This window comes from Puntigrus tetrazona, chromosome 21 (assembly GCF_018831695.1).
Source record: "Puntigrus tetrazona isolate hp1 chromosome 21, ASM1883169v1, whole genome shotgun sequence".
NCBI lineage: Eukaryota > Metazoa > Chordata > Actinopteri > Cypriniformes > Cyprinidae > Puntigrus > Puntigrus tetrazona.
The window spans coordinates 16787171-16808235 of NC_056719.1; the positions used below are offsets into that span (position 1 = coordinate 16787171).

The 21065-nt window shown below is 41.8% G+C and overlaps 3 protein-coding genes across 4 annotated transcripts; 2 read left to right on the forward strand and 1 right to left on the reverse strand.

Moving 5' to 3' along the window:
- Window positions 1-267: 267 nt before the first annotated feature.
- Window positions 268-7690, forward strand: irs4a (insulin receptor substrate 4a). Its single transcript, XM_043221542.1, has 2 exons — window positions 268-3933; window positions 5656-7690. The coding sequence occupies exons 1-2, from the start codon at window positions 759-761 to the stop codon at window positions 5658-5660; spliced, it is 3180 nt and encodes a 1059-aa protein (XP_043077477.1). The 5' UTR covers window positions 268-758; the 3' UTR covers window positions 5661-7690.
- Window positions 7691-8963: 1273 nt separating this feature from the next.
- atg4a (autophagy related 4A, cysteine peptidase) lies at window positions 8964-17124 on the reverse strand. Its single transcript, XM_043222098.1, has 13 exons — window positions 17039-17124; window positions 16366-16476; window positions 15769-15840; window positions 15589-15687; window positions 15014-15115; window positions 14729-14801; window positions 14146-14225; window positions 12999-13207; window positions 12249-12327; window positions 11942-12087; window positions 10996-11052; window positions 10802-10913; window positions 8964-9605 (listed from the first exon to the last, which is right to left on the reverse strand). Exons 1-13 carry the CDS (start codon window positions 17046-17048, stop codon window positions 9541-9543), a joined length of 1215 nt encoding a protein of 404 aa, XP_043078033.1. The 5' UTR covers window positions 17049-17124; the 3' UTR covers window positions 8964-9540.
- An 87-nt stretch (window positions 17125-17211) lies between these two features.
- On the forward strand, window positions 17212-20974 carry ankrd46a (ankyrin repeat domain 46a). Of its 2 annotated transcripts, none has more exons than XM_043221507.1 (4): window positions 17212-17323; window positions 17912-18229; window positions 20031-20189; window positions 20264-20974. In XM_043221507.1, exons 2-4 carry the CDS (start codon window positions 17919-17921, stop codon window positions 20478-20480), a joined length of 687 nt encoding a protein of 228 aa, XP_043077442.1. In that variant the 5' UTR covers window positions 17212-17323; window positions 17912-17918; the 3' UTR covers window positions 20481-20974. The 2 variants fall into 2 exon arrangements, with proteins under 2 accessions (XP_043077442.1, XP_043077441.1); XM_043221506.1 differs by having other exon boundaries at window positions 17225-17340.
- Window positions 20975-21065: the final 91 nt, after the last annotated feature.

Consider the following 21065-nt stretch of genomic DNA (forward strand, 5'->3'; position numbering starts at 1 on the left):
CCGTAATAAATGATAAAACAACGAGTAGGAGTGTCCAAACTTCTCACTGGCACCCCGTCCCTGTCTGTCATTACAATCCAGTTCAGAAAAACGTAACACTATATGAAGAGTTATTTGCAAAAACAGATATCTCCGCTTTGACCATTTTGAAAAAGCATGTTTTTTTCATTGTGCATTCCAGTTAATCTCAAAACCGCAGTTGAATAAAAACACGATAACATAATAAAAAAAACTGGATTTTTCAACTTTTAAAAAAAACGGTGTGATCTGTTTTTTGCAAATAAACTCCTCGTATGTTTTTGTAAAATCTTTATTCTCGTTACAAAGATATTTATTATTCCAGCACCAGAGTCTGCACACAGACGCGGCTGCTGGATTCGCGGCTCCGATTGGCTCCGAGCACTGTCCATCACAGCTTTTTTTCGCGAGCGGGCCAATCAGAGGCGTCTGCTGACCCCGTTCACCCCGCGCAGTGCGCTGACGTTCTCGTCACGTGATGTTTTCGCTGGGCTGTAGTGATGTGTAGCCACCATGAGTGAAGCGGGCAAATAAAGATTTATAATGGCAGCGAGCGACGATGGAGGCTTTGCGAAGACGCAACGTTTCGTCGCGCTGAACGATCGCCGGGGGGATACGTCGGAAAGCAGCACGGATCACTCGAACGCGTAATTGTATCTGAGCTACGAACCCGCAGCCGACAAAATGGGCCGTGCATCAGTGTAAAGCGGAGGTAAAGTGACCTTTCATCGCATTGTCCCATGGAAGATCGGCCGCGTTTACCGAATCACGGCGTCATGTTGACACTGGAGGCGCAACCGCGGCGCGCTGTCACAAAAACGCCCGCGACTAACGGCCACATCTCTTGTGCTGCCGGGGAGCCTCCATCCTCCTCCTCCTCCTCCTCCTCCTCCACCTCAATCAATAACAGCGGCTCCCGTTTGCCCATGCACTTAACGGCCTCCTCTCATTCTCAGCCACAGAGGAGGTACCATCCGCCTTACCACTTTAAAGTGCATCATCTGTTCCCGGATGAGAACCCTCAGGATGCTGTATTGAGGAAGAACTTGCCACCGCTTCAGTATAAGGTGCACGACTCTGCCTTCTGCCGCGTACTGAGCGCCGACACCACTGCTGCTGCCCTGGCCGCCGCCGCCGTCTGCTCCGGCGGTGCGGACAGGGACATATGGAAATGTGGCTATCTCAGAAAACAGAAGCACGGCCACAAGAGGTTCTTCGTCCTGCGGGGCCCCAGCAACCTCGGGCCCAGTCGGCTGGAGTATTACGACAGCGAGAAGAAATTTCGAAACGCCCTCAAAGCTGCTGCCTCCGGTGTTGCTTGCCCTGCCAAGAGGGTGATTTATCTGTCCCAGTGTTTTACGGTGAACAAGAGGGCTGATGCTAAGAACAAATACCTCATTGCCCTTTACACTAAAGACGAGTATTTCGCCGTGGTTGCGGAGAGCGAACAGGAGCAAGAGGAGTGGTACTTGGCCCTCACTGAACTCATGACGGAGGGGAAGAAAGGGCAGCTAGACAACGACGAACTCGATGACGGCTACGGGACAATTTCGCCAGGGACTATTTTCAAGGAGGTGTGGCAGGTCAACGTCAAACCTAAAGGCTTGGGTCAGACCAGGAATCTAATGGGCGTGTACCGTCTGTGCCTTTCCGCCAAGACCATTCACCTGGTGAAACTGAACTCGGAGACGCCCGCCGTCAACCTGCCACTAATGAGCATCCGTCGCTGCGGCCACTCCGAGAGCTTCTTCTTCATCGAGGTGGGCCGCTCTTCTTCCATCGGGCCTGGTGAAATCTGGGTGCAAGTTGAGGACTCTGTGGTGGCGCAGAACATGCACGAGACCATTCTCGACACCATGAAGGCTCTCAAAGCCTTTCCCGACTTCAGGCCGCGGAGCAAAAGCCAGTCCTCCGGCTCCAACCCCATGCCGTTCATCACTACTCGCCGACATCTCGGCAACCTTCCCCCGAGCCAAACCGGGCTGCAACGCCCCTCCAGGACAGATTCGGTGACGGGCACGCCGCCTACAGGGAAAACCAGAGGGCGAGGCCAGCGCTACCGGACCTCCAGTGAGGGTGAAGGTACTCAGGACCGCCCCCTCAGCTCTGGAACAGGAAGCCTGGTGCATCTAAACACCCCTGTTCTCAGCGTGGGCCGCGAGGAAAGTGGCAGCTGCTGCGCCCACGCCTCGCCCGGTTCGAGCCACCACACCCGGTCCGCTTCCCTCCCTGTGTCTCAATTCCTGTCCGCCACCAGCCCCATTAGCGTCTCCAGCAGCAGTGGGCACGGCTCGGCCTCTGACACCCACACACGCCCCTCCAGTTCCTCCATTTGTGGCTCCCCTAGCGATGGAGGCTTCAACTCGTCTGACGAGTTCTGCCCCAGCCCGTGCGACTTCAGGTACTTTCACGCAAGTTGCACCACGCCCGAATCCCACGGCAGCACTCCGCCCATTCGGGAGGACTATCGGCTGACCGAGTACATGACCATGGATTGGCACAGAGATGGGGCGAGGACTTTCGAAGAGGAGAGCAGCTACATGGAGAGGACTTTTCTCAAGCTTGCACATTCGTCCAAGCCGAAGCTTGGTGGCGGCGGCGGTTTGAGTATCACGCAGCAGAAAGCTACGCAAACCTCATCCTCTTTAGACGAGTCAAGCCCAGTGGAGTCGGAGCGACACCAGGTTTGCTCGTGCCTGCTGAAGTCAGCCTATAAGTCTTACTCTGAATTACATCACCCAAACAAGCCTCCCTTGCTCAGCTCTGAGTGTCAAAAGAAACTGCCAAAAGACGACGGCTACATGCCCATGATCTACAGCATTGCTCCCTCTCCGAGTGCAGATTACATCCCTATGCAACCCCGAGCAAACCACCCCGCAACCCTGGACATTCACCCCTGTTCCGCGCAACAAGTGGAACGATACGGCTACATGATGATGCTCCCGGGTGACAGCCCCTCCAGCAGGGAGCAAGCAGAGTTTGACGACTACATGGACATGTCCCAACTTACCGTGGCCGAAGGCTTTTCGCAGGCCTCGCCTGAAGGTCCAAAGACCTCGTACTTCTCGCTCCCGCGCTCCTACAAAGCCCCAACGCGAGAAAAGCGTGAAAAGTTGGAATACATTCCCATGTCCCCTGCCGAGCCCCCAAGCCCGCCTAGTCCCGGAGAGTACATTCACATGGACTTCGGCTCGCGTTCCTCTCACGCTGCCGCTTCTCCGCCCTCCGTGGATTCGCCCTCCACTCCGCCCCCCTCTCAGCCCTGCTATCGGCACTGTTGCTCCTCGCCGGACCACGACTACTTGGGCCTTAACATGGACGGCCTCCTGAAGGACCGCCCTCCTCGGCACTCACTCGTGGCACCGTGGAACCCGCCCAACTACGCCCGTCCCTTAGCGTGCGCCTACGGGCAGACATCGGCAAATGTAGAGGCGCATGACGAATGCGGAGACGGTCCACTGAGAGCAATGCAGCACCTTTGCATCTCCGAGTGCCTGCCGTTCAGTCACACGGAGCCCAAGGTCGTCAGGGCGGACCCGCAGGGACGGAGACGACACAGTTCGGAGACGTTCATCCCCTCGCCTGCTTCTTTTGCTAGCACTTGTGGAATCAGGCCCTCAGCCAATCAGAATCTCCCCGAAGCTAGCAGATGGCAAAACTCCAGCTCCTTCGATAGCATGTGGTCAGGCGCCTCTCCCTACCCGGCAGCCCTGGCGGCGAGCTCCGCTAGCGGAGGGACGCCTCAGAACACCTCATCCAGCTACCTCAACTACATCGCTCTGGACCTGAGAGAAGTGCCCAGGGTCACACGCGACACTCCCCCTCCACACCCAGCTCACAGTAACCTCCAAGAGAGCGATGCTTACGCTGGTATAGACTTCTCCATTTCGGGAGGACGTGCCACTGCCTCAAAAGGTTGGTTGCATCTCTGTCTCCCCTTATGCTACAAATTAAGTGACGGCTAGTAGTTGTCAAAAAGCTGCATGCTGCGTCAACGTTCATGTCTCTGTTTGTCCTGTACAAATGGACGGTTATTGAACAGAGTGCATTATGTGATGTAAAGTAACCTAAAGAGTGTGTATGGTGAGATGCAGTTGTGAATTGCATCAGTTTTTCTCTTTAATCACGAGTCCTGAAGAGAGACGATGGAGCAGAATTGTCCTGTCAATTTGACACTGGCATGTTGTTGTTATAGTGAGAAGGGAAACTATGAAATATGTTGCTGTTGCTTTCAAATATGTTATTTTTTCTTACTGATTTATTGAACTGATTTGAAATTTGGTTTTGCACTTTGAATAGCACCGGGAAAAGAGCACTTCATGTGCACAGAGTGACTGTGCAAACACAGAGTTGTGATGTGCAAATATGATATTAAAGGAAATCCACTTGCATGCTGCCTAAAAAAAACTTTGCTTCCACAGTTTTAACAGTCAAGTAAAACCTTTCACCAAGATCACTTCAAATGCTGTTTTTTTTTGTTTTGTTTTTTTCTTCGAATGCTGATTTCTGGTCTACTGTAGATGCTTTCTTGCTTCCGATGTCCTGCAACAGTTTTTTCTCACTCACCTACACAGATTTCAAAATGAACTTTGTGGGTAGCTTTGCGCTCACATTATCACAGAAGTAAGCTCAAGTGATTTTTCTTGCAGTGCTTCTAAAGGCTATAAAGAGACTTGCACTTATCACAAACAACAACATAGAATTCCATACCAACACTAAAAATGATTTTCTAACTTAGTATTCTTGACCTGTTTTCAAGTACAAATATCTCAACTTTATTGAATCAAGATATATTTACTTGAGAAGCAATGTGACCTAAGATATTAAGTCTTGTTTTCTGAAAAATGCATTAAATAAGAAAGAAAAAAATATGCCAGTTGGTTAAGAAAAATAATCATCAGAGAAAAAACAGGACTTTTTTTTCTTGCCCCATTTGCAGATTTTCTTTGTCTTAATATTATTTAAAGAAAAGTAATTTTGCTTCTTAAGCAAGTATAGTGATCTAAGAATGTTTCTATATCTGTTATGGAAAACGAGACAAAAACACCAAGCAAGAAAATAATATTTTGAGGTGAATATAAGTAAAGGTTTTTTTTTTCTCTCGAGCTCATCATTAAGAGACGATGTATGATAAGAGATGAGAGCGAGGATCAAATAACCTATAAAAACTAATAAAAGCAGGGTTTTGCATTTAAGAATTAGGAACACTAAAAAAACACGATCATCCTATATTTTTTGTGAAGCAGAAAAATACTATTAATATGATTCACGATGCTCGGTGTTACTATTTCCTTGAAGGGTACTCATTTTTAGAGGGAAAAAAATTAATCTGGAAAAAAATATATAATTCTGATTTGTATAATGGTATACTATATTTTTATCGGCTGTAACGAAACCCCTAACGGGTTAAAATATATCCATCATAAAGTGTTTATCAGTCATTTAATACTACTAAAGTCAACTGCAAAAAAACTACAGATTTGTGCGATTTTAATATAGAAATGGGCTCTGCTTCATAAACATAATGAAGCTGATTGATGTCCAAAGTGACTTTTAAAGTACCTTTGAACGCGCGACCTCTACCGTCTGAGGAATGCAAACGCGAATAACGTGCGCTCTGTCTCCTCACCCTTGCAGATTGAGCGAGTCGAACGCTGGCGCCCCGACGGGGAATCAGGACACGGAGAATCCACTGAACTCTGGAACGCCGAAGAGCAAGCCTCCTCCTCCTCCTCCTCCTCCTCAGACCTCCAACAACAAAGACTGAGAAACTGCACAACCTCTAATGCTCTGTATTTCCCACATAACTGCCTCAACAACCGGTTTCATTTGTCCGAACGATAATATCCGTTTCGTTTTTTTTTTCCGTCCCCCCTTTATCGTCTCCGGTCTCGTTTACTAGAGCGGGTTCGCTAAATTAGAACTGTGAGCTTCAGATATCTAGCACTTCTATTTTTGTGTGTACGATATGAAACGCGTCATAGCTCTTAGGTTACAGGTTTACGTTTCTCGGATGTAAATAGGAGAAGCTTGTATATCGAGTATCATTTTGTAATCATCCGCCCCGCGCTTAGTCTCGCCCATTTTGATTTGTATAAAGTAATTATTTTTTCAGGGGTTAACAGTTTTGAATTTGTCGCACGGGCCACTTCTGCGTTGTTGTTGTCGTTCGTTTTCTTTTTTTTTTTCCACGTCGTGTACAGTCGTTAAATCACCTCGCTCAGTGTTTTCGGGTGCATGAGAGCGTCCCCAACCCCGCGACAGGGCGACGTCGGGCCAATTCGAAAGAGACCGACGCGAGAGCACTTTCCAGGCCGAGGCGGTGTTAACCGGATGCTACCTCCCGTTCGCGCAGCGCTGGGGAAAAAAAAAACGCTGACGAAATCGTTTCGGGGCCCCGCCAGTGTCGGCGCGATACCCGAGATGCAGAGCTCCGCCGTTTCCGTTCCGTCCTCGTTCGAGAAAAACAGCCTTGTTTACATGAATTGGGAGCGTTTTTGAGCCTCGATGTAGCCACCGGTCGCGTAACGGCGATGTTTACTACTTCTCGCGGTCACGTATTTGCGTTTTCGCCACCAGTCTTACGAACTGCCACAGCACCGAAGGATGACGTCGTGCTGCTTCGCGTTCCCCGCGTGGTACATCCCGTTTGTTGTTTTTGTTAATTTATCGATTATTTATTGCTCGTCTGTGTTTATTTATTGAATCCAGTGTAGACGGTGAACGCATTCGTACGAATATAGTACTACCGAGAGGGGGAGTTCGATGTATATACAACTTCAGACAACCTGTTTTCCCCTCATCTCTCTCCCGAGCCTTTTTTTAAACTAAGAGTTACTAGTTTCTCTCTTCCGTTTGTTTCTTCGCTCGTACCTGGAAGCTTTATATGAAGAGATTTTGGGTTGAGGTCGTGGTTGTGGTTGAAAGCTGTGTAGTAAGATGTGTAAGCTTTACAGTAGTAGTCCAGATTACGTTGGGACGAAACCATACGTCGGTGACTTTTTCCCATCTTTTTTTGACTAGCTTTTGTCATGCTATTGTGTGACGATATTGCTTTGCTTTAATGTAAAATGTGAAATGAAAAAAAAAACAGTAGTATACCGTTTCTTGGGGATTTTTCTACACAATAACTACCGTGACAGCCTGGAAAAATAATCAGACTTGTGTTTTTGGTTCGTTTTTTGTTTTGTTTTTTTATACTAGGGGCTCTACCGAGGTTATATTTTGGGGGATACTGATATTGTTTGGAATCGTGTCGTTTGCCTTTTACAGTGACTGAAATAGGAAGAGCTGGACGAAAAAAAAGAAAAAAAAAGAGATGGGCAAAGTCTGTGTCAACAATTTGCTGTTCATTTGGTCAGTACTCACTTACGCTGAAAGCTTGCGATTGGGTTGAGAAATGTTGATAATAATGACCGAAGCAGACCATTATCAGCGCCGTCTTCCTTTTGTAAATATTGTAATTTTTGATATCCCTTCTCTCGTCAACACGCTACACGGCACCTCGCTTGGTTTCAAGGATGAGGGTGTTTGAGATTATTTTTTTTGGTTCTATTTATTTGGTCACTTTTACATTTTTATATTTTGTTTTTGTTTGTTTTTTTTTTCGTGTATATTTATTAGATTGGGTTTGCTTGTAATAGAGCTATTGCAATAAAAAAGTGCCAAGGTATCCCTGACCGTGTCACGTGCTTTTGATTTCCCGTGTCTGGTATGATGCAACATTGCTGTGGACATGTTAAGACCCTAGTTTTTCCACTTGCTTGTCCTGTGTCTAAGCTGATAGCTGCTGCACCCTGCTGGCCAAAAAAAGAGAAGATTTACAGCTAAGAAACAATTGGGAAATACATAATCCATTAGTAAACCGGGTTTCGTTCTCTAAATGATCATTTAAAATAACTAAAACACAAATGTGCATTGCTGTACGGATGTTTAGGTTTTTATCATCTCTTATTCTCAGAAAAGCTATATTCAGTCAAAAGCGCAGTAGTAAAATACCATTACAATTTAAAGGACTGTTTTGTTTTAGAATATATTGTAAAATTACATTTATTTCTGTCATGCAAAGCTGAATTTTCTGATTTGCTGCTCAAGAAACATTTGATTGTCATTAATTTTTGTGGAAACGGTTTCATTTATTCAGATTTTTTGATAAAGACGGAGTAAAATATGTGCATATAGTAGTCAACGATTGAAATGGATCAAAACATTTAATCAGAGTTGTCATAAAACCAAAAGGAACTTATTAGGACGTATTAGGACAAATTAAAAACTAATATATTTTTAGACATCCATGCTAAATAATGTATACCGTGTGTGTGTGTGTGTGTATATATATATATATATATATATATATATATATATATATATATATATATATATATATATATATGCAAATAAATACATGTATATATTTAATAACAATTTTTATAAATATGTTGATATTAAATATCTTTATAAATTTATATATACAAAAAGAAAAGAATATTAGAAGTGTCCTCCTTATGTGATTATCTAAATGCATAAATATTTTATTATTTATTTCATGCAAAGTATACTACAAATGCATTGCACACATACTTGTACTTAACGTCTTTAATTTAATAAAAACACCCTGGCACCGATTGTACTGTTAGTACACTAAACCAGCCTGCTAAATTGGAAGTAATTGTCCTGAAGTAGTGCTGAAGAGGAACCATTGCAGGTATACTTTAAATATCTTGCATTTGAAGACTGTTATTATTAAAAAAATGACAAAACACAGTTTATGCTTAATGTTAACGTGCATTGTGCACAAGCAGTATGAAGTACGTCAGTAAATATGCTAATAGAGAAAGGCATTTTAAAAGTATTTCTTTTTGCATGCAATAAATCTTTTCTGCGAATGAGTTTCATATTCATATTACATAACACGTGATTTAGACATAAACCAAAGAAGAGTCCCGTTCAGATTTGTCATCTTTTTATAAACACACAAAGACAAAGTGACAATTTCCACCAATAAATGATAGGCGCTCATAATTTAGCGTCTGTGCTAAACGCTTTTAAATATCTTCGTTTGAAGCCGTATGTACAGATGTGCAGGGGTGGGCGATATAACTAACCCGCTCCGGTCAGGAAAGGAAACGTCACCTTTACCAGTCAGAAACATAAATATGTCATAAAGAGAGGCACTTGTTTAAACCAATAAGGTCGTCATTGTTTATCCTTGAATAACACTGAATTAAAGATGTCTGCGTATGATCCGTCACCTCCTGGGGTCAGGAGGTAGAGTGTGTTGAGGTTGTAGAGATCTCGTCCTCGTCGAAGCCTTCGCCTCAGCGTGGAACAGTACGGAAGAGTTCATGCAAATCCTGTCTCACGCGACCTCTGAACGAGGCTGAACGTCACACACTCAGCTGCTACGGGATCCTTGGCTTCTGGTTGTTTTTTTTTTTGCGTACGGTAAGCGTGTGCTCGGCGTCGATCGGAGGCACTTGTGCTGCGTGGAGCGGACGAAGGCTGCTGACGTCTGTGAACGGGTCACACGTTTAGGATCTCGAACTCCTCTTCTGACTCGAAGAGCTTGTCTGGGGACTCGATGAACTCTGGGGGAACCGGCGCAGAGTGAGATTCAGGTTATGAAACAAAATCAGTTGCATAGCCTTTCACCGAATCACTGTCTATGAAGCTTGCATTTGTTGTGTATTCTTTATATATTATAATGCGCGTATGATAAATAATAAACCTTTATAATATGTTATAGTGAATCATTTTAACAGTCATATTGCTGTCCTTTAAAATTATGATTATGCATTACAAAACAAACAATGTTTTATTTTTTATATATATATATATATATATATATATATATATATATATATATATATATATATATATATATATATATATATATATATATATATATATATATATATATATATATATATATATATATAAATATATATGTGTGTGTGTGTGTGTGTGTATATATGTATATATAAAGGCCTTTAAAGTTGTCCAAATGAAGTTCTTAGCAATGCATGTTACCAACCAAAAATTATATTTACGGTAGAAAATGTACAAAATATGTTCATGGAGCATAATCTTTACTTAATATCCTAATGATTTCTGGCAAAAAAAACAAAACCCTGTGCTACTTATGACTGCTTTTGTGCTCCAGGGTCACGTTTCTACATTTTACACAAATGCAAATACAATATTCTTCTATATATTTACAAGTAATCCACGCCACTCGAGTGAAAAACCGCATGCTTGTACGAAACAAATTCATCATAAAGACGTTTTTAACTTAAACAGAGTCCATAATGCATATTAACGCTTCCTCCGGTTGCCTGGTCTGAATCAGGAGAGAAATATGCACCGTCTACAGACCCAAAACAGCTCGAAACAAATATTTTCACCGGAGGAAGCATCATTACGGTTCGTAAAAAAGGCCTTAATGATGGATTTCTTTCTTATAATACAGCTTTCGTCTACTCAGGATGTTAACTGACGGTGTGGTGTTTTTATCAGCTGTTTGGTCTCTCATTCTGACGGCACCCATTCACTGCTGAGACACTGATGCAATGCAGTTTCAAAGAATCAAACTACTCAACTTAAAGTAAAATGATATGACACTTCATATACATTATAACTATGGGTACTACAAACATTTTCACTTGGATACAATGGGTTAATATCTTCTAATTGATGTGTTACGCATGCATTATTATGCATAAAAAAATACAAGCTTCACAGAAATTGTTTAGCAGACAATGCTCCTGGGTTTATTGGTCAGTACCTGCTCCTGTGGTCTGCACCTCTGGTTTGGTGGGAGGAACGAACGGAGGCCAATGAGACGGGTGCTTCTCCACCAGCTCGAACATCCGCAAATTTCCTTTCTTGAGGAGCTCCTTAAGATCAGAGCGAAATCGTGAGAGCGAGTTAAAACCGTAAAAAAGAAAGCAAGCCGGTAAATCCCGTTCTTGATCTAACCTGCTGAACCAGACCGCACCAGCTGTCGAAGTCCTCCTCGCTCTTGCAGAAAAAACCCTGGGGACAAACATTCACGTCAAATCAAACCCTGAACGCATTCTGACATCTGTAGACGAAGACGTTCGGCTCGCGTTTGCTTGAGGACGAGTAGAATGGCGATATGCCTTCATAAGAAGTAAAAGAGAATGAACATTTTGTTACGGTTTCTTAAATCTATGTACATGGGTATTTCTTCCTGGTAACACTTTAACACTAATGTGTTGTTTAAAATAAATGAACACTGCATGTATTACACTCTTTATATTGTTAATGTTAGTTAATAAAAATATAGTCGTTTATTGTGAGTCTATGTTAGCGCACAGTGCATGAACTAATGTTAACAAACTTAATAATGCATTAGTGCTGAAATTAACACGAACTGAGATTAATAAATGCTGTAGAATTATTCTTCATTCCTAGTATTAATTAATGCGGTCAACTAATGAACGTTATTGTAAATTGTCAAAAACCTCTTTGAAACTGGGCCTGTATTCATGAAAAATTGCTCTCAATTACAGCACTTATTGGGGAGTATGAGCATAGGGAATAAAAAATAAAGAATATATATATATACATATAGTGTGTTTGTGTACGTTTGTGCAAGAGAGGGACAGAAAGCGAGAGAGAGCATGAAAAATAAAACAATTTGGCTTATAATAGACCCTACTCTTAAAACCAACCAATCACAGCGAACAACAGGGTAAGCCCCGCCTCCCTTCTTATCCTCGCTCAGAGTTGCTCTCAGATTGGTCCCGAATCACTTTTAAGCTAAAACTGATCTTTCTGAGAGGATTCTTAGAATCTATAAGTGTGTTTTTGTGCATTAAATCACTACCGATGCTCACTGAGAGCTGCGTTTCAGACAAACTGACTTCTCTTTTGGCAGTGGCGTGGTTCGAGCTCTCACCAGCGCGACGGACGGGTCCAGGCTGGTGATTTTCATGCGGTGTGGGGTCCTCTGACAGTGATAGCTCTGGTCGTCCACAGCGCTGCCCGACTCGGTGTCCACGGCCTGCTGCGTGGTGTGAGGGTCCAGATAGATCAACTCATCATCTGAGAAAAGAACACACGGGAAAACCTCAAGCAGGATAAAGCACTGCGAAGGTTTTTGCCGTTGATTCATTTTCAATGGGAAACAAGTTGGATCATGTGTATGTGTTTAGCATGTCATTTTATTACCCCAAACTCTTTGAGTGCCAACAAATTAGACTCACCGATAAATCCAATAAAATAATAGGCCAGGTTGGGCTTTCCTCCCAAAACACCACACGACTGAGGCATCTTAAAACACTCCTAGGAAAAGAATATACATATATATTACACACATACATATACATTATATATATATATATATATATATATATATATATATACTGTATATACACACACACACATATATATATATATATATATATATATATATACATACATTTTATATATATAAATTTTATATATATATATATATATATATATATATATATATATATATATATATATATATATATAAACATTACTCAAAAATCTTTACTTTTACCATATTGATATAAAAAATACAAAGAAAATTTTTAATTTAAAATTAATATTCAAAAATGTAAATATTAACAAACATTTATTAAAAGTGTATTAAAGAGCAGAATACATTAAGGTTTCCCAGACTGGATGGGGGTTTATATGTTTAATAAAAAGTTAATTAACTAAATCATAAAAACCCAAAATTAAAATAATTTTAAAATAAGATCAATCAAAATAAAACACTGAAAGATGTAATATTATTTGTTATTGAGCAATGGCAGAGAGCCGAGAGCATGCAAATGTGATTATTCAAATATTTATTTTTAAATCTTAAGGATGCTTCAAGCAAATATGTTAGATGAAAGAGGTTTAGATGACAAAACAATATACGGAATCGTTGACCAGCCAGCTCTGAATATAATCATCTCTTTAGAGAAAGAATACTGTGGTACTTTAAAGGCCTGGATGTAGACAGGGTTGATGCTGTTAATGCCCATTCGAAGAGGAATGACCAGCAGCAGGGGCCTCCAGTCCAGGGGCCTTTGGGATCGAAGGTTAAGTGTCTTTCCCTGAGCCTCCGAGCAGCTCTGGCCTGAAGCTGGTACTTCACAGGGACCAGCCCTGGTCCTGCTTTCCCGGCCTGGCTGCTTACACTGTTTCTCTGGTCCAGAGGAAAGAGGTGAGAACATCAAGAAGGTTCCAAGAGAGATTATTCATCCTATTTAAACTTCCTTCAGCTCCAATGAAGAGGAGATCTTAGGGAGCTTTCTCCATCTCTGGATTCCTTCCTACTCCTGCTTTTAGCTTTCTAAGTCTGGCTTTACGAGACGATTAATGTTCAGTAATATTAATGATTTAGTTGCACTGACACTCTCGGACGTGAACAAAAGCTGGACTGAACTGTTCTGAATTCTTTTCAGAATCGATACATTTTGCAAAACTGACACCGAATTATTGAACTAAACTGAATCAACACTGAACTCATTTAAGATTAATGAGACTAATAAAGCCACAAACTAATGCTTAAAAAAGGTCTTAAATCAGTGTCATTAAATGTTGCATGCAAACAAATAATAATAATATGCAAAACCTGCAGATATTTGTGTCATAAAATCTCTCAACATTTAATCAGTTTCTCAGGAAACAAGATATATCTAAACGTATCTTGATTTAAGAATCTTAAGACATTCGCAAGGAAGTAAATCACTTTTTTTGCAGTTCAATCAAAGGTTCAGTAAAAGTTACTTCCATGCAATTTGAAATAGAGTTATTAAAGCCATAAGCTTTTTTTCTTCCAAAAAACCTGCCAGAAGTCGTATTCTTAAACTTCGAAGCATTTCTAATACAAGGCATCTAAATTTAGAGACCATATTGACGTAGTGTGTTCCACTCATTTTATTCATTTATATTTTACTTGATCTTAAAAATCTTACATGTACCATCACAAAAGCTGCAGAAACGACATATTTATAGCTCAACTGATGACTAATAACGCACTTATTTTCCAGTTTATTACTGCGGAGTTGCTTTGAAAGAGTCTGCATTGTGTAAAGCGCTATATAAATAAATGCGACGCGACTAATCAGAAAAAACACTTACTGATGTCTTCGATGACAACCGTGTTGTCCATTGACACATACACAGCCAGCGTATTCCAGTCATCAAACAGAGCAAGCTTCCTGCAACCAGACGGTCATTTGCTGTCAGTTCACAAGATTTATCTGGTGCTTTTATTTACAGCAGTGTTCAACCTTTTAAAGAGCGCGTATTGTATAGAACTGTACTACTTCATTGCTACATCACCCAAAGTTAAAAGGTTTGCTACAAAAATAACTAAGACGTAGATGAGTTTGTTTCTTTGCCAGAAATGCAGCATTCGTCACTAGCTCATCCTCTGCCATGAATGGGTGCTGTCGGATTGATAACTCAGCTTTTGGTTTCACAAGATGTTGACTGATGGACTGGAGCGCTGTGGATCACGCCATGTTTTTAACCGGCCGTTTAACCTCCGATTCTGACGGCACCCATTCACTGCAGGGCATCCAATGCTGATGGATGCGATGCGATGCTGCGTTTTTCCCAAAGAATCTGCATCTCGGAACGGCGAGCGCAATTTGTAAAAGTGTCCAACGACAATATGCTGATGTTAAAGATTCTTTTGGAAAAGAAAAATGACACTTGCTTGAGTACTTGGGCCACGGTGTTCGGTCCATACCATTCTCCAACAGACTTGCCCTCTCCAACGCCCATCTGAGCTACACAAACAGGACACACCATGCTCTTGACTTCAGCACCACTACGGTGTACAGTACTCACACACACACACACACACACACACACACAGTGTAATCATGTGCACTTGGTTTTAAACAGAGCGTATAAAGGCCATTGAGAGGGCTGAGCCAATAATATGACATGGTTGTAGGCAGAAACACACACACACACACACACACATTTTATGCCTTACCCATCTGGTGAATAGAGTAGCAGCTATCCTTCTTGTCTAAAAAGCAGTGCAAGATGCGATGATACTCTTTGGGCTGATGTTTCTCTGGATCCCATCTCCAATCTGAAACACACAGAGACTTGGCACTCACACAGGTTGCCAGATTGAGGACACAAAACCTATATATTTATATATATGTTGTTTTATTAATCTATATGTTGATAAGCCTCTGGTCATAAGGCTTTTTAGAAGAATGCTGAGGCTTTTTAGGCCGACATACGGGACCGTCGGCTCATTTGTTGTGAACTTTTGCGCCATCCATTGTGCTGACATCCTATTGGGTGAATTGGTAATGGGCGGAGCATTGTTTTTCAGAGAAACTTAGCACGTCCTAAATATCCGCAAACATTTTACGGCATTTTTAGGCTTAAGTACAGCCCCTTTAACAAAGCAGTTATATAAACAACTTTATTTTTACCCTTGAACTGCATCTGATTATTCTATAACATAACAGTCTCTTCTAAATCTATAAAAAAAACATTTGGATCTTGGAGCTCTTTTTTTGTTATCGGTAGGAAGCTTCCACGTTTGCTTACCTCGACCGAGGTGTCTGCAGACCAAAGCCTGTGCGAGGATCATCTGTCCACAGCGGAGCATGCAGCCCCATCCCGCGTCCGATGAAGGGCCCGTTCCTCCTGCGAAGCACAGACAGACACGCTGAGCATCCTCTAATCAGGGCCGAAGTCAGCTCCGTCTAGCTAGACTAGTGCACTTACCTATAGGGGAAAACTTTTTCCTATACGTGAACCACAGTCGTGAACGCACGTCCGAGAGCAGCTCTGATTTCTCTGGAAAATTATAGTCGCTAACAATCAGAAATGTATCTTGTGCAGCGAATCAGCATATTAGAATCATTCCACGTGAAGGATCATACGACAGTGAAGACTGAAATGAATTATGTTTTTGAATATATTCAAGCAGAACATGATTGTTTTACATCGTAAAAATGTCCTAATATTACTATATTTCGTCTTGGTAAGCAGAAGAAATGTCTTTCGAAAAATATTTAAATTCGCATTATTATAAAACTTTTTACCACCAATGCACCGAAGTAATGTAAATGATGCATAGTTAGAACCCTAGGGTAACTATGTTTTGTTAATTATTAACCAGTACTTTTAGTATAATTATATAATTACTGTAACAAAGACATAAGAAACACAGATTTAATATTAATTAGTAGTCACGGTGATAATGGCTGACACACAGAGCAGGGCGGCCGATATGCAAAATTCAATTTAATAAAAGCAAGTGTGTTTATATGGTTAATTGATTCTGAAAACAAAATGCCACGACATTACGGCCTGTCTTACTTGTTTTAATATCATAACATGCTCCCAGGATCCATACTGGCTCGTCTACATCTGGCAGGTCTTCTAGAAACTCAGAGAATACGTTGATTTGATTCTCATACGTGGCTAGAACTGGAATAATTGGAGACATGTTAGTGACACAATCACAGTAAACCCCTGATGCAACAACAACATTTCACAACAAGGAACTCTATCAGAGGTACTTCTGACATTAACATCCATAACAAAAACACTGTGATGTTCCCAGATGCTAATACACCATGTACTTGTGCATAATAAAATGACAATCAGTCGCCATGTATTTACTGGGTAACTTGAAAACCATGGTAAAAGTCCACAAAACATGGTTTTACCATGGTATTTTTTTTTTTGTTTAGCGCCAATGCCAACACACAGAGTAATAACTGTGGTCATCTGAAACACAACAACAACTACTCGTAAAACAGACAAACTCTATTTGTCTGTATTTGCAAGTAAGAGATGCACAGGCCACTGAAGAACAATGAGAAAACTTGAAACTCAGTTACGAAATTTCCTCTGTGGTAATCCCTAGCAAATCTCACTAGACTTTTAACGACGCTTTTCAAACTTAAAACGTCGCCTGAGCGTTGTCAGCCGAACATAATCGATAAATCGCTTATCTTTTTCTTATTTTTAACCATAAATTGCCTACCTGCCTCCATCCTCGGCCGTCATCGGATACAAATACATCGCGGTGCATTGTGGGTAGCGCAGTCCATGTCTGTGTCGTTCCAATTGTCAACCGCGCCAGAAAAAACTACAATAGCCAGATTCTGAGACTAAGACGCGGAAGTAAAATTTTTGTAATCATAACATACACTGGGCCTTGTAGTCTATCGACCCTCCATCTTTATACGTCATTGCTTTTCTATTTCCCCACAACAGAAGCTGGGAAAGCAGCGGATTTCTTCAGATACATTCCAGATATCGCTCCGAGGTATTGATTTACTTTCAGTAAGTTAGTATCATAAAGGAAGTCGTCAAACGGCGTTATTCGTCACAGCCTTGTGTTTTGTTTGTTTGCTTGCTTTGTTGAATAACATACTAGCCTGAGCAAGCTAGTCCGCTAGCTTGCAATCATTCGTGGGGTTTAGCTGTCATGTAACCTTAATTATATTTTCATCGTTATTTAATAAACGTTTACTATAAAGCTATTACATGTTTGGTGCATGAAGCATCCGTCATAAATACATGCAAACGGATATTTGAGGTGTGCTTTAGGTGCTGTAACTGTGTTTGTAGCCTTTTAAAGCAGTTGTTTACATATCATTAAATGCTGTTTGGTGTGAGAAATTAGTTTGTAAAAAAAATCTATGCAATGGTTCTCAACCTTGGTCCTGTCCTGCAGAGTTTTGCTCCAACATTGATCACACTCACCTGCCTGTAGCTTACTAGTAATCCTACACAGTTTAATTAGTTGGTTCAGAGCTAAACATTGCAGGACAGGGTTGAGAAAGCCTAATGATTACAAAGTAATCTCATCGTGTTACAAATGTGATTTTTATTTCCACATTTCGGATATCAGGTGCGAGATGTCCTACGTCTTCATCAACGACTCCCTGCAGACCACCGTGCCGCTGCTTCAGGCCTGCATCGATGGGGATCTCGCTCACACCAAACGGCTCCTGGAGTCCGGATTCGACCCAAACACCCGGGACTGCCGCGGACGCACCGGATTGCACCTGGCTGCCGCTCGCGGAAACGTGGAGATCTGCTCTTTGCTGCATAAGTTCGGAGCCGATCTGCTGGCCACTGACTCGCAGGGCAACACCGCACTGCACATGTGTGGGCATGTAGACACCATCCAGTTCCTGGTGTCCAACGGCCTCAAGATTGACATCTGGTCAGTGTTTTTAGGATCTTGTGATGGGCACCATAGTACAGCGACTATATGTAATTAAACCATAGTCCTATACTGGCGTTCACGTGCTATTCCAAGGTACCATACCAATCCAAAATTTCATGACACTTGCATTTATTTTATTTAGAAAAAAACTAATGTAAGTATCGGAGCTTTGCAGGATTTTCAAACGTTCGAAGGCACAGACCCCTAAATATTATCACATAAAATAAGTAATATAAGTAATATAAAGCCATTAGTCATATACAAAATAAAGGTTTTGTTTACATATGTGTATAAAATACAATATATTCATATAGGTGTTTTTTTTTCATATATTGTAATAACGCTTTAAAAAAGATTAACAGTAAGTACATTTGAAAAATGAAACAATGTTTTAGAACGTTCTATGCAGTCTTTAAGCATAATATCACATTCTGAAAATGATTTTTATTAGTGGTGCTTGCCTTTCAAGGCAAAGCACACTATTACTATTCCTCATACTTATTAGTGGTGCTTGCCTTTCAAGGCAAAGCACACTATTACTATTCCTCATACTTATTCTTACTTATTATTATTCTTCTTATAGATTCCGTATGATTTTCCGCTTAACTAGTTAGCCAGTTTTTGCCACACACCCCTGAAACAGTTCGTCAAATCATGCGGGTATTGTGGAAAAGATGTGCTATGACTTTTATAAGCGATCGGGCGTCACGATTTTTAGTACGCCGAGGCTAAAAATCGGGCGAAAAATCCCATAGACGTAACATTGCGACCAACTTTGACGGATCGTAGCGCAGAGCGAGAATATCGCACAAACTTGTAAATCACCAGATTTGAAGACTTTATCAAGCTGAGCGAGAACATACCACACAGTGGGGTAAAAGTTTTACCCCTGGGGGGCAAGAGACCTCCAAACTTTTTACTATGGTGAGGGTCAAACTGCACATGTGTTTTTCCTACTATGGTAATTTACATAGGAATTTTGCAAATGTAAATAACTTTGCATTAAAATGTCATAGAGACGTGAGGTGTGGGCTCGTTTTACTCAGCGAACCAATCAAAGTCTCTGAATCACTATGAAGGTGTCAAGCCACGCCCTAGCAACCATTTAGAGCGCCCTAGCAACAGATTCCATAGACTGCCATTATAATGGTTCAGATGGGTATCTTTGGATCAGAGCGTCATAGAGACATGGGGGTGGGGCGTTTGACTCGGGGCAGCAAGCGGCCAATCATGGAGTACTTCAGCTGTTCGTAGCCACGCCCTAGCAACCATTATCGATGACCTTAGCACCAAAATCCAAACTTGCATATCTTCAAAACAGAACATGACAGAGACATGGGGGTGGGTGCGATTGACTCAGGGCAGCAACCAGCCAATCCTGAGTCGCCATAGACAATCCACGCCTTAGCAACCATTATCAAACACCCTAGCAACCCCAACTCAAACGGGCATATCTTTAAATCGGAACGTCATAGAGACATGGGGGTTGGTTTATATCATTCATAGTGACAAGTGTATCATCATTGTCAGCTACCAAGCTGTTTCCTAGCAACCAACCTATTTACCCTAGCAACCGAGGGCGAGTTTTGCCACGGCAAGCACCACTCACATTTTCTTCAGGAAATGTACTTTCTAGTTTTATTATACTATTTATTTTTTCCCGCTTCACTCTTAGCCGTTTGAAAACACTTTGACTAACAGTTCACATGTTAAAGGGCTCGAAGAGGAGTCGCGTATTAACCTTTAGTTGCCACAAAAAATCTGACCGCGTCACGTCTGTGCTTTTTGATCCGAACAGCAATCACAATGGAGCCACTCCGCTGGTGCTGGCCAAGAGACGCGGTGTGAATAAAGACGCTCTCCATCTGCTGGAGGGCCTGGAAGAGCAAGAAGTGAAGGGCTTCAACCGCAGCTCCCATTCCAGTCTAGAGAAGATGCACATGGCTGAGAACGAAAGGTGAGGTGACCGCCTGTTTCTTATAATCCAGAACTCTTCGTGCTTGTTCTCACTCGCTGCTGTGTCTCCCGCAGCGCCATGGAGAGCCACTCTCTTCTCAACCCACACCTGCATCAGAGCGATGGCGTGTTGTCCAGCTTCCGCACTAAGTGGCAGGAGTTCGTGGAAGATCTCGGCTTCTGGCGAGTGCTCTTGCTGCTCCTCGTCATTGCTCTTCTCTCACTTGGCATCGCGTATTACGTCAGCGGAGTCTTGCCTTTCGCGTCTAATCAGCTGGAACTCGTGCACTAATAAGAACGCTCATTTCTTTTTTTAATCTTGCATTAGCTAATGATTGTTCCTGCAGCAACCGTGCTTTAAATTGTAATCGTACATTGTGACCGAATACTCTAATACGCTTGTGTATATAATGTAAATAGACTTTTCGTGTGCTAAAACGTTCGTGTTGCGTGTTAGGAGGAATCTTTTTACCGCCTGTCCTGCACCCTTTCGTGCTATCGTTTCTGTACCGGCCCGCATCACCACCTTTTTATATAATATTTAAATTATTGGATTTACGCATTGAAGTTTCGTGTTTGCAAAAAAGTGTTTATGATGGAGTTTAACCCTTGCACTTTAACAACGGTGTATGTGAAATGGGAGATTTCTACAGTTTGGTGGGTTTTATGTCCCCGTGAAACTATATTGCACATGTTATGTAAATATTAGCTACATTTAATGCCACATGGTTTTTCATACATTGACAAACAAAAAAAAAGTAATAAAGCACTTAATTTCCCATGTCACCAATCATGTTTTCTCAAATATACTTTGTATATATATATATATATATATATATATGCATTTTATAAATTATACATTATATATACGTTATAC